Source organism: Xiphias gladius, chromosome 10 (genome assembly GCF_016859285.1).
Source record: "Xiphias gladius isolate SHS-SW01 ecotype Sanya breed wild chromosome 10, ASM1685928v1, whole genome shotgun sequence".
Taxonomy (NCBI): domain Eukaryota; kingdom Metazoa; phylum Chordata; class Actinopteri; order Istiophoriformes; family Xiphiidae; genus Xiphias; species Xiphias gladius.
Genome location: NC_053409.1, coordinates 6866052 through 6879354, shown reverse-complemented (window position 1 = coordinate 6879354; position 13303 = coordinate 6866052). Strand labels below are relative to the sequence as shown.

The 13303-nt window shown below is 41.1% G+C and overlaps 2 protein-coding genes across 2 annotated transcripts; one reads left to right on the top strand and one right to left on the bottom strand.

Annotated features, from left to right (window-relative positions):
* The first annotated feature begins 1300 nt into the window (after positions 1-1300).
* On the top strand, positions 1301-5949 carry nfkbiab (nuclear factor of kappa light polypeptide gene enhancer in B-cells inhibitor, alpha b). The gene is made up of 6 exons (XM_040138003.1): positions 1301-1698; positions 3267-3372; positions 3623-3833; positions 4708-4796; positions 5016-5276; positions 5378-5949. The coding sequence occupies exons 1-6, from the start codon at positions 1445-1447 to the stop codon at positions 5411-5413; spliced, it is 957 nt and encodes a 318-aa protein (XP_039993937.1). The 5' UTR covers positions 1301-1444; the 3' UTR covers positions 5414-5949.
* A 1984-nt stretch (positions 5950-7933) lies between these two features.
* psma6a (proteasome 20S subunit alpha 6a) lies at positions 7934-13222 on the bottom strand. Its single transcript, XM_040136873.1, has 7 exons — positions 13037-13222; positions 12238-12332; positions 12000-12081; positions 11196-11351; positions 10607-10785; positions 9458-9552; positions 7934-8961 (listed from the first exon to the last, which is right to left on the bottom strand). The coding sequence occupies exons 1-7, from the start codon at positions 13110-13112 to the stop codon at positions 8904-8906; spliced, it is 741 nt and encodes a 246-aa protein (XP_039992807.1). The 5' UTR covers positions 13113-13222; the 3' UTR covers positions 7934-8903.
* Between the last annotated feature and the right edge of the window lie 81 nt (positions 13223-13303).

The window sequence follows — 13303 nt, the reverse complement described above, 5'->3', positions numbered from 1 at the left end:
CAGCTGCTAATGTGACAGCAAAAATGTGCTGAGAGCGAAGCCCTGAGCTTCCCAGTCTAACTGGTCACACGGACTGAACAATGGGAGGTAAAACAAGCCTGGAGTTTCCCGCGGGCCTCCAGAACATCACGTTCAACTTGATGTTTGTTTTTACAGGGATGGGTCACAGCCTTGTGAAGCCTTGCAGCCTTATCGAAAAACTTGGAGTCCCTCCATTTTATCTGCAAAGGAATTGAATGAGTGATGCTGGGACAGAACCAGTGGGGGTTGAATCCATTTGTCCGTAAAAAAAATCTGCAGTAGCGTTATTCACTATGTTTAGACATCGCTGGCAGGGTGTTAAGCACAATTAGTAAATGCATGCAATCTCTGAGACCAGAGCTTGAAAGACATTGAACGGAAAGACATAAGACACATATCATTTATTACAGGGAAATCTTAGGAGCTCCTCTGACAAATAGAATAAAGGCTGTCAATGTTATATCAAAAGGAAATATATCTTCAGGATCAAACACATAAACTTCGTTAAGACCCGTGGGTCTTGGGGAAACTCCACCGCAGTGTCTGTTGATTTCTTCCCATGTTCCTCATGTTATCTTTACAAAACTACACACAAACTGAAATCACACGAAGTTTTGGAGGAAACTCCTGTGCATGCTGCAGCCCCCCCCCTTGCAGGTCGGCCCGATCCCCCGCCCAAACGCTGAGGGGCTGCAGAGCAACATATCCTCTTGCTCAAGTGATTCAGCGGGGACATGCCACCAAAGGTGCAGTTTCAGGATTTTGCTCGCGTCAAAACATAAAACCCATGACTGAAATAGTAATGCACCGACAGACGTGACCAGTTTTTACTGCAATGTCAAATAGACAAGTTTCAAGTCATTCTGACTTCCTGGACTTTAGTGTTTCCCCTTCTTGAAGGATTAATACATTTGATTTCCCTCTTAAGGCAATGATTGCCTGCTCTTACTGTTGAGCAGTTTGACTTGAAAAGTGTGAAATTCTGACAGAATACTAAATGCTACTACAAAATGATTGCATGATCACTGTTTTTTAAGCAATAACTGATTGTAAGTTTAAGACACGGAGATAAACTGCATATTTGGTCTTGTGGAAATGTGGCATTTTTCTAGGGTCCAAAGACTTGTGTGACGGCTGAAACACTTCAGAAAAGGTATATTTTAAGTGCAGCAGATGCAGCCTGCAAAATGACTTTGCTCTCTCGGTTACAGACTGAGTAGTGTATTTATATGTGTCTAAATAGAAATCCCCTCTTAGAGCCAGCAATCTGTATGCTGTGTTATTCTAAGTGACAGTTTTCTGGAAATCCCCCACCTAGTTGTTAGCTCCGCCCGTCGCAGCCACACAGAGGGGCATTTACAGATTGCTGCACAACTCTGTCCGAATACAACCGAAGGCACCTCGTCACGAACAACAAACCACCATGGACCTCCACCGGACCAGTATATTAAACCAAATGGATTACAGTCGAGAATCTAAAGAAGGGAAGCCGGCTCAGTCGACGGAGGAGCGCCTCGACAGCGGTTTGGACTCGCTGAAAGAGGAGGAGTACCAGGCTGTGGCGGCCGAGATCCGTCGGCTCCAGGTGGACTGCGATCCGCCGCAGCACAGACAAGCTCCCGCTGTAGCCGACGAGCCGCAGGAATGGAAAACACAGATCACAGACGACGGAGACACGTAAGTTTGACCGGGGATAACCATACCGAGCTACGCTTGGGATTATTTATGGGTTCTCGGAGGTAGGGCTAGGCTTACAGTTTCGCCTGAGTAGGCCTAGCTCGGGTCTTGGAAGTAATTCGATACCTTTCCTGCGGGGAATGTGTTCCTCTAGCTTGTCATTACAATGCACAGGCCCGGGCCTAGCTAAGTCGGTGTCTGGGCTCAACCTTCAAGCATTAGGGCTTGTAAAAGTACGCCACTGCAGTGCCGACAGTACACTGAACCGGCGTCCGGCCTGCTAATGGGTCTGGCTGTGGCCAGACACGGTGGTACTGGACGTAAACAAAAGGCTATTATCAGGAGGGATTCTACTATGGCCGCAGGTCAGACTGGGAAAGTCCCGGGCGCGCCGCCAAGGAATCCGACCGACGCGCGCGCCTGCGAAGCGAGAAGTAGGGGGGGGAAAAAAAAAAAAAAAAAAAAAAACTAGAAAAAGTACCTTAAATTACAGCAGCGTAAGTCAGTGGAGGTTGAGGGCGAAACCCAAGCCTGAAATAGACGCCTGCGGCCTATTGCTGTAATAAAACCAAGGGGAGTAACTTAAAATAGTCCCCAAATGTTATTTTTATTACAGCCCGATTCCTCCGCGGAGAAATATAGTTCAAACTCGGTGCCGGATTTTCGCCGTCGGCAAAGCTCGTGCATTGATAATGTTTCGTTGGCTCGTCAAAGTTGAACAACTTGACGTAAGTAATCAAAGCTGAGGACGGGAACTGTCTCATATAAAGCAATGAAGCATTAAACTATGATTTAACCAAAGCACATGTTTGACTTTCTTTTTGTTAAAAGCCTCACCAGATCAGTGGTTCTTAATGTCGCGGTCAGGGATCAGCCTCTACAGGGGTCATTTCCTGCTTATTTTACATTAATTAACGGTCATGGCATTCATAGGAAATTGTGCCCATTAAATCAAGTGTAAAATTGACTGCTGTGTTACACTTGCGAAACTATCAAATTGATTTGCGTTTAGATTTTTTTTTTAAATTACATAATTCAACACTAAATTAACAGCATCAAGAATCTTTTGAATGTTTTGGGGCCTGTGATATAGAAACTTCGATGACCTGCAGAGATGTTCCTTAATTCTGGTTAATGGTGGAAATACCATTTCTTTTTACAACCCTTGTTTCGTTAGTTTTTGTGTTGTCCCCTTCAGATGACATTAGTGTAAGTCAGCATTTTCAGGGCTGATTTCTAAACCCTCTGCACTAATCTAACACAAAGTTCTTGTAACCTGCAACTGATTTAGCACAAAGTAAAACTCTTGTCTGCCTATTCTAAACCTTAGGGTTGTCATAGAACGTTTAGGTATTACGCCAGCTTTTCACTGTTCACTTGTAAAATTATGGGATGTAGATAGAAAGACCCAACATATTTGTTGTTATTTACTTGCTTCCAAAGTGTCAAGTGACGATGTGCCACTGGTTTCCTTGTGGGACATATTCCTTTTTTTTCCCCTTTTACCTTCATTGTGTTGTGTATGTGTATTTTAAGAGGTTTTCTTCCTTCCCCTTGTGTGGCTATAGGCTGCTGCACCTGGCCATCATCCACGAGGCCAAGGGCTACATCAGAACAATGATTGACGTGTCCAAGAACACAGACTTCCTCAACACACAAAATGACCTGAGGCAGGTACGTGAGAGACGCCTCTGAAGAGGATTTATAAGAATATTTTGATCTCTACCCAGTCACATCTTTATTATCTATCCTCTACCTGTGTTTGCCCCCATCTGTTTCTGTTTACTTATTCAAACTAGACAATCCGTTCCACCAGGCTGTACTGTGGCAATTATACAAACTAATGCTCTATGTCTATCATCACATAAGGAATTAAGCTGACTCAGTAACTCACCTGTCTTTATCGTTGTTTTTCCCACTCCAGACTCCTCTCCACTTAGCGGTAATAACAAACCAGGCCGACGTGTGCCAGCATCTCCTGGTATCCGGCTGTGATCCCACGCTGGTGGACAACAGAGGGGACACACCTCTTCACATTGCCTGTCGCCACGGTAACCTGCTCTGCTTCAGCGTCATCACACAGTACTGTCAGAAGGAGCACCTGCACACAGTGATGGCTGGCTGCAACTATCATGGTAAGATTGTAGTATAAGAACAGTTGCTTCTTTCCTGAACTGATGTGGTTTGGACTTTGCCTTTGTTGCTTTCCTTTTCCCACTTTGGACATACTGAGCTTTTTCGTTTTTTAATGTTTCTGATAAACGCTTTAGTTGTCAACATTAAAATTATATTTGTTTGCATGTTAGGCAACAAAATAGTTTGAATTTAGCAGCAATAGGCTAAATTACAATGTTTCAACAGTAGTTCAATATTAGATTCTGTGGTGCTGGTAATTTCCATTCTGTGGTGGCCCACCCATGCTGCAAGGAAACATATGAGACACTGACCAGTCTGCTGCTGGTCTCAACTACTATTTAAAAGATGGAATGGTGGGCACAAAGAGTAATTTCTGCCGCCTATTATCCCCGAACACTATGGTTAGGAGGAAGGAAACATTTAAGCGAGGGGAATACCATAGCCTTTCATAGCATAACATCACGCCTAAAACCCATTCATTACACAGCACATGATGTTAGATGCTAAGGCCTCAAATAGAAGGTGGAAGGTTTTATTTTAGACTTCTACACAGACATTTTTAAGGCATTGTTGACTTATTTACAGATTCTTTTGGGGAACCAAATTTTCAAAATAAAAAATAAATAAAAAAATAAACTTCTAACTACCAAACTAATATTGTGAGTGTTACTTTTTATGTGAAAGTTTTCCCGTTACAATCTGCATTAACATGGTAAGATAAGTGCATATCTAAGCTAATACTTTGTCCAGTCAATTTTGAATAATTTGCAACCCATCTTTGGATTCTGGACTCTCCTACAAAACTGCTGTTATAAAATTACATGTACTCGTCTGGTGTCAGCTGTTAAGATGTTCCTTTAATGTCTTGTGCAGGTCAGAACTGCCTTCACCTTGCCTCAGTTCATGGTTTCCTCTCACTGGTGGAGAACATGGTGGAACTAGGAGCTGACATTAATGCAAAGGTAAACACGTACACCATATCTGTATGTAGGAATACACACTTGATATACCTGCAGAGTATAGAATTACTAATAGTATCTGGACCTGCACACAAAATATCTGTATATTTCAGAAATAATCATTGTAAGACATTTTGAAGACCAGCCATCTTGTTATCTTTACACTCTTCCTCTCTCCCTGTGCATGTAAAAAAAATCTTCTGTTCTCTCCCCGTCCTATAGGAGCAGCACAACGGTCGCGGTGCACTGCATCTAGCCGTAGCTCAGCAGAACCTCTCACTGGTCAAACTGCTGCTGAAAAAAGGAGCAAACCCCAACCTCCTGACCTCTGGAGGCCACACCCCCTACCACCTCACCTACGGTTATGGCAATTTCGACATCAGGGAAGAACTCTACTCGCTGACCGATCCCGACCTGAGGGAGCTGCCTGACAGTGAATCAGATGACAGTGGGGAAGAGGAGGATGAAAAGTCTGATGAGGAGGTGCGTGTTGAAAGTGCAGAACTTCCACTCTGGCATTAATGAGAAATAAAAATTTCCTGCTTAGTACATAACAAATTTTTCTGTCCTCTGTGCGTCTGCAGGTGGGTTATGATGACATTCACTGGAATGGACATTAGCAGGAAACAAGACAGAGAGAGGAAGTTACAGAGGCAGGAAGCCGTGACGATGACAGTAAAGGACAGCAGAAAAAGGCTTGGTTTGTCTTCTACTTCCTGGAATGACGTCACAGGAGCGCAGGAGTGTGGGGGACACGTTACGGGCGTGACTGCTGACAAAACAGATGGACAGGCAGCTGCAAAGGCAAATAAAAAAAACAGAGACTGACGGCCGAATGAACCAGTGAGACTGCTCCGGGCTGCAGGAGAGCAAACACACAATGAGATGTGCATACATGACACATTATGATGGGATGGCATTGCTATATGATAAGAGGATCACTTGTATTCTGTGGACACTGCATCGTCACAAAAACATCCATCCACACAGATGTACCTGCAACAGCTCTGTTGTATGATATTGTAAATGCTGTGTATACTAAGATGTATTTTTTATGGAAGCTGTGAATGTGTACAGTTGAGTAGGTTGTATATGTCAGACAGCAAACAGTCCAGCACACTCCAGTTAAATTAAAAGACTCATATTTAACAGTGAAGACCTCCTGTGTGAATATATTTGTGGAGATGGGTGACATGGTGGAGGAGCAGATGGCATGTGATTTGAAAATTGCAGTTTCGTCCTGGATGGCAACGGAGGCACTAAGTTTGGACTAGAACGCTTTCATGTGTGTACATTGTCTTGATAACATTACAATACAAAAATCATAAAGAACTGCGTATAATCGACAGCGCCTGACAATATTTCAAGGTTGCAATTACAGGGGAAATTACTTTAACCACGTGCCTCTCTGCTGCCGTCAGTGTGTCTGTGTTTGTATAAATGCCTCCATCAAAGCATGACAGCTGAGTTTCAGTTCTGACCTGCCGCTCTTTATTTTCATATAATGCATGTCATGCAGGAACGGGCTGATAACTTGACAACTTCCTTGCACTGAATGAGGAACTACGGCAACTTGAGCCCGCGACGCAGTTCTCCGTGTGTGTGTGTGTGTAGAAAGAGATAAGAAGCTTTGGGAAATTTTGTGTGTGGAATGAGACTGATTGCTCAGTCATCTAAATCAGGAAGTTTTTTGGAGGGTGGGCCTAAGGGAAGGGACAGGAAATTCCCAGGAGCAGAACACTCAGCTGTTAACGACATTCCTGTTTCTCATCCTCCAAAGAGGGGAATCACCACGGAACAACAGGATGCTACAGTCGAGCACGGGGAGGAAGGGAGTTTTACTTAAATTCGAGTACAATAAATATCCAATGTCATTAAAAAAAAAAAAAACGAATGCAATTTTATGATCGTGCTGTGGGTTGTGCTTTAAATTAATCAGGTCAGTGTCAAGCAGCTCAGTGGGTTGGCTTTACAAACTGCAAGTTTTAAGCACAATATTTTTATAACAGTAAATACAATGGACTGCATAATAAAATATAATATGTGTTATATTTTAAGCTAGGGGAATTTAAATTCTTTTACAGACACCACAAATTAATATTTGTCTATTTAGAGTAAAAGCATATTTAAATAGATACTGTACAGCTGTTAGTATGCAATCTTTGGGGTAAACAACTACAGCTGCACATACAAAATCGATTAGAAATCCCAGTATGATACTAGCAGTCCAACCAGAGTGATATTTCACCATTTGTTTCACTCACCAGCGCTAGAGTTATCTCAACATACAGCGTTGTCAGTCTTTAACCAGCTCATCCTATAGGTTGTAAATGTGAAAATAAAAACAACAGTTTACATATATAACGTTCCATATAAATCATCTCAGTAAGCTGCTTTAGAAAACATTTTATGCCAAACTGTCTTACAAGAATTGAAATCTCATTAGAGATTTCAGTTATTGACATTGAATGTGAAACCAATGTTCACACTCCCACCACGGGAACCATTAATGAGACAGATATTCATTCAGTAGCCATTTCATTTAGTACACCTGTACAGCCTAATGTAATCCAATACAACTGTTATGCCATAAAGTTTACTTTTATGATGCCTGCAATGTTTCTGTTGACATTGTCATAGAGGTGTTCATTAAATGACATGTTTTAGCACTGAGACCATAGTTAGTGGTGTAGTACTGGACTGCATTATTTTAAGAGGGGTTTTATAATACACTGCCCCCTCATTTATTTAAATGGGGAGGACAAAACATTAGAAAAACTTCAAAATATAATGAAGTCAAGTACAACATCCCCTTTAACTGCGACCTCAGCAATAAACATATCATTGAATTTACACATTTCCGACAATGTCAACCAAAACGGAACATTATAAACTTGGTAAAGATAGATGTTCTAGCAGAGCTGTTGTGCTGAATTGCAATGGGTTGTACAGTCATACCTAAGAAAACATGTTGATCTAATGTCTGAATAAGCACCCAAGTCACAACAGCAACATTAGGTCGGGCCTATTAAAATTTCCAACACTGTACAAGTCTGAATTGAATTCCATCAGATGAACATGAAGGCTATAACAGCACAAGGTTAGATATGCACAGAAAAGGAAACAGCCAAACCAAAGTGTTCAATAAAAACATTGTTTTTAATAGAAAGGCAGTCAGGTACAGCAATGGCGGGGGGGGGCAGACACAAGGGAGATAAAGAAATAATTGGTGACTTCCCATTGACATTGACCTGAGCAGACCTAAACAGGGGCATGAGAATGATGACTGTCACAACAGGAGAATTCCCACAGCTGTTCCCTGGGTTATCACAAAGTACATCAGAGCATGAACATCATCCTGGAGCTCAAGACAGTAGAGAGGAGAGATTTTGAGGCAGATGAATAAAATGAGACAGATTCAGAAAGTACAAGTTGTGGCAGCCCTGAGTAAAGATGGTTAGGAAACACTGTTTTAAATACAGTGACTCAAGATGCTACTGGACCACTGAGTCCATACTTAAGAGGTATTGTGCTGAAGTCGTAGTGTTACCACGCCCTCATCTTCCAGTCTGCTCATTTCACACTCAACAACTGAAGTCATTTGGGCTGAGCTGCATACAGAGAGGGCACTGTGGTCAATGGCTGTCTGACACATCCTAACCAAGGAGCATATCAGGCTGATGTGTCATATATGGTGGACTGATATGAATGTCCAGCATCTTTCCATGCTCAGCGACATTTGGCGGCCGGCTGCAGTGGGAATGTCTCAGTATGGCTAGAAGGAAAATGCAGGAGGGGCCGATATGTGGATAATAATTGTATCTAGTCAGGTCCTGGCTATGACCAGGGAGGATGGTGGGAACACAGATGGTGCAGCTGGGTAACAGTCTACCCACCTGGTATAAAATGACCAAACTGTTCCATATGGTGTTGTCTCAACCTCACAGTGTTGTGCACTTCTTCTGAACAAGATGATACCAGCTCCTCCTTTTATCTTCCTTCTAGATGTGACCTTTGTGTGAGGGAGGTGGGGTCTTTTCTGGTTTTACCATTCATCATACTTTTCAGAGTATGCGATGACGACGGCTGCAAAATGGCAGCCAACTGTCTTCACTCCCTCTCAGACAAAGCCACCAGGTAAGTGTCAATCTCAGACTCTGACAGAATCCTGGAACACAAACACACAAGGTAAAAGTCATATATTTTGTTCTGCCAGATTTTGTGGGCCATACACACACAGATGTGGTGAGAACACACTTGACCATGAAAGCCCTTACTCTTAACTTATCCCTGGTTTTTGTTGGAAGGGAATTTCCATTACAACGCTCGTCTATTTTTTCTCAATTTCTAAACATAACTCCGATGCTTTCTGGACAGAGACAGCACATTACCATGTTTAACGTATTTTTAAGTTTCAGCACAGTAATGAAAAACTTCAAAGGCAGGAGCAATGGAGCTGCATGTTTTGTTGAGCAACAAAAGATCCATTTGCTTTTCCGTTTATTCTGTGAAATTTATCCAGGAAGTTCGACTGAACCCATGCACATTTTTCAGCACTACACTACTTTACTTTTTTGCTGTAATACCCATACAGTGGCCTCTGGCCAATGAAATCAGTCTTCTATCTCATGACTTTTTGGATATTTTCTCAGAAAAATACTCACTTGAATCTAGGTTCCTGTGCAGTGACAACTCCCACCTCCAGCTCTGAGGGCTTGAAGTCAATTGACAGTACGGTTGACAAACATGAGATAGCCGTCTGTTTTGAGTGGAAACGGGTGGGAGGCAGGAAAGTGAGAAGGGAAAGAAAAAAATAAACATTACATCTAAGAGATAGATGCATTTAGGAACAGTAGGGTGCTCATTGTATCAAATAATGTAGAAAAGGGTATAAACACATAAGGGATGCTTGTAATTGTTTATGAAGTCACTCAGTTAAAAATGATAGAATGAAGGCCTATGCTTACACCAGTGAGCCGCACATTACTATGTGTATGTGTGTGTGTGTGTGTGTGTGTGTGTGTGTGTGTGCTTACATACATTTGCATTTACAAATGTATGTGCAAATGTGACAGCAAATACAACGTTCAATTTTCCCAAGAATGACTAAAGAGACTAAAGACATTCAAAACCTGTTACATTTTAACAGATGTTCTACTTTCTAGAAAAAAGAAATATAGACAAAGCACATATGTTTGCCCTGCTCTGCTTGTCTATCAATAAACATTAAATTGTGGAAGGGAGGGCCATTACAAAAGGTAGATGTAACATTACATTTAGATACATTTAGACGTATGTCACTTATTTGCTTTGACTTGTTATAACAACACATCTATTTTTATTGTTTTAGTATATCAACAACAGGATTCTTACTCGTTACTATTTTTCCCTTCGTGTAACTAAATCTATTATTACAATATCGGTTCCTTAAATGACTGCAACAGTTTGGTTTCCACTTCAGTTGAACAGAAAACCACCAAGTAATTCAGTGATATGCCAGTAAAGTGACACAGCGGTAGAAATCCCAGATATTTCCTGATGTTAAAAAAAAAATACCATACACCCTGTCTAGAAAAATATCAAGCAAAATTCACTGACATACCAGAAATTCCATAACCAGTGAAACCTTGGAATGGAATACAACCTGTTTCACTGACATCCCACAGTCCTAATCCGTTTTAGGACAAAATTCGAGTGTGGCATTACATATATGAATATACTAGCCTTCTATGATAAACAGGGGAGGCTTGGCAACACTCTGTGTGTAATACTGTATATATACACATGTCTGATTATGTGTTTGTGTCTCATACCTCTATAGTTTGCTCATAGGTCCAATCCAGCTTCTTCTTGACTTTCTTCTCCAGGAAGCTGGTGGCCTCTGTCTGCTTGACCCCAGCTGCGGTGGCCTTAAAGCCACAGTAGTAGCCGGCTGGATCACACTTATACAGCTGTGGACCCAACTCTTCATCCAGTCCGACCACTATCATACCTGGAGGAGGGACGCAAGGCAGAGGGAAATTACAACACCACAGTAGGGACAAAAACACAGAGGCATAGTAATCTATTTAACATCAATTTTTTTCTCTAAACACGACTTTGAAAAATAAATTTCACTTTTGGCACTTTTGTTTAGTGTTCCATTATTGGGACAACCTTTTAATACTTACTATTCTCTTACAGAAACAGGTTTCAGCATAGGTCTTAATGCACCAAACAGCGATGCTAAAAAAAGGCATTCACCGTCCTAGTCATGGAGGAACCCATATTATTTGGGAAGGGGATGACAATGACTGATTTTGAGCATTTTAACATGGCAGTTTTGGTTAAAACTCTATTAAACATAAATAATCATTAAAGCCATGTTTCTGGTATACACAAACACACATGGACACTACTCACAACATCCTAGCGGCCTCATTTCAGCATTCTGTGTGTAGACTTGGCTGATGTCAGCCATGCGTTTACACAACATGTCCACAGGGATCTCATAGCCATACTTATACATCCAGTTAGCTGCTTCATATCTGGCCCTCTGTACCTGAGAGCTGCTGTCAGCTGTGGGGGAGAAAGAAACAGAAAGAGCACATCAGGCAAATGAATCAAAGAATGGACAAATACATGAATGAACATGACACATTCAAGGTTGCTTTCTTTTTTCCTTTTAAAAAAAAAAAAAAACAACAAAAAAACAAAACAGAAAGAATATGATAAACTTATATGTGCAAATTGATCTATAAGAGTACAGGAGTACTAGAAATGAGCGATTCAACACGATTGGCAGTCACTGACCCAATTAAATACTTTGTATTACTGCTATAAACAGGTAGAATCTGGGCTGCTCTGGAGATATGTGCTACAGGTTTTGTAGTAGTTTTTTATTTTACTGGCTGCACAGTAGAGCTCGACATGGATTGTGTCCTACCACTGATTACAAAAAGTAACATGCTATTTTCTATTTTCAAACCGGATAAGTGGTTTTTCTGACTAATATTGTGTACTGCAGCTAATTTTGTTGATCCAGTGGATGCATTTCCAGCTCCAAGTAAGAACATTTGTACTATGGAATTAAGCCTACACACAGTACATAGGATTTAAAAAAAAAAAAATAATTAATTATTATTGACAGAAGCTTTTAATACTTTTAACCATTAAATGGCTCAAAGTTTTGGGTATTCACCGTCAGCTGGACCAGGTATAACTTACCAGTCATGCCGGTCATAACACAACCAATGTTTTCTGTGATTCTGAACAGATGTGTGACTGTCAAGTCATCCAACAGCTTGTCCTGAGGACGACACGAGACATAGACATTGCTAACGGATCTATGTACACCAATGTTACGAGAAGAATAATGGCAGCTGTGGAATCTGATCACACATTTGTTTTGAAGACACAGAAATACAAACTCTGGTGTGTTCATAATGTGTCGGTGTATACATACAGGGACTTTCTTCTGTGTGACGATCACAACACAGTCCTTCCCTCTGAGTGCTACAGAGGTCAGTCCTCCCTGGTTGATGGCTTTGAAGGCATACTCTGAAGACAGGCAGAAGGTTAAAAAACAACAACAATTACAGACTGCTCATGAGTTACAACTGTGTGGATAAAAGTTTTTTTTTTTTTTGATCAGGAACCAAGCTAGCAAGTTGTTTTGCGTATAAATGTACTCACATGACTGTTTAAGTATAACACAATTTATACCTTTGTAACATAGCGGCATTTCACTTTCACGGGTTTTCTTTTGATATTATTTGTCCGAGGTCTGACGCTAATTTGTAATAGAACTCAGTTATAATGACTAGCTCAAGAGAATGACTAATAAATAATGTGGCGTAAAAGTAGTAGTTGTAGTATAAGTAGTGTGACACTTAACTGGTAACTAAACGGGTTAGCAAAATAAAGAATTCCATGAAATTTTAATAAAAAAATATCTGTAAACATTAGCCACCTTTTGGTAGTACACAGCTAAATTTAGCTAGCCGGGGCATCTGTTAGCTAGCAAACTACAATAAAACATTATGAAACATATTATTACTTAACTGCATTTAGTTAAAGTTAATAATATATTAACTGCAGTTAGTTTGCCCAATCCATGATAGATTGAAATAGTAATGTCCATTCAACACTTAACTATGAATAAGTAAGCTAGAGGCTGCTAGCTAGTGTTAGCCTGTTAGCCAGTAGTGATGACAGAGCAAGTTGAGTTTGGTTCATTTTTTTTTTTTTTTTCCACTACTGACCGACTTGGTAGAGCCTTCCTTCCGGAGAGAAGATTGTGATATGACGGTCAAACCCTGCACTTGACCCCCGAGACATGACAGCAAGAAAATAACTGAGGTAAACTGGTGAAGACTGAATCTGAAACTAAACTGAGAGGCAACAGAGGGAAAACATGGCAAACATCTGATCCGGATGTGATTTCTCCAATGGAGGACTTCTATATCCGGGTCAGCTTAGCAGCATTTAGAGTTTTATATGTCCCCACCAAAAGTGCCCTGCTGTTCCAT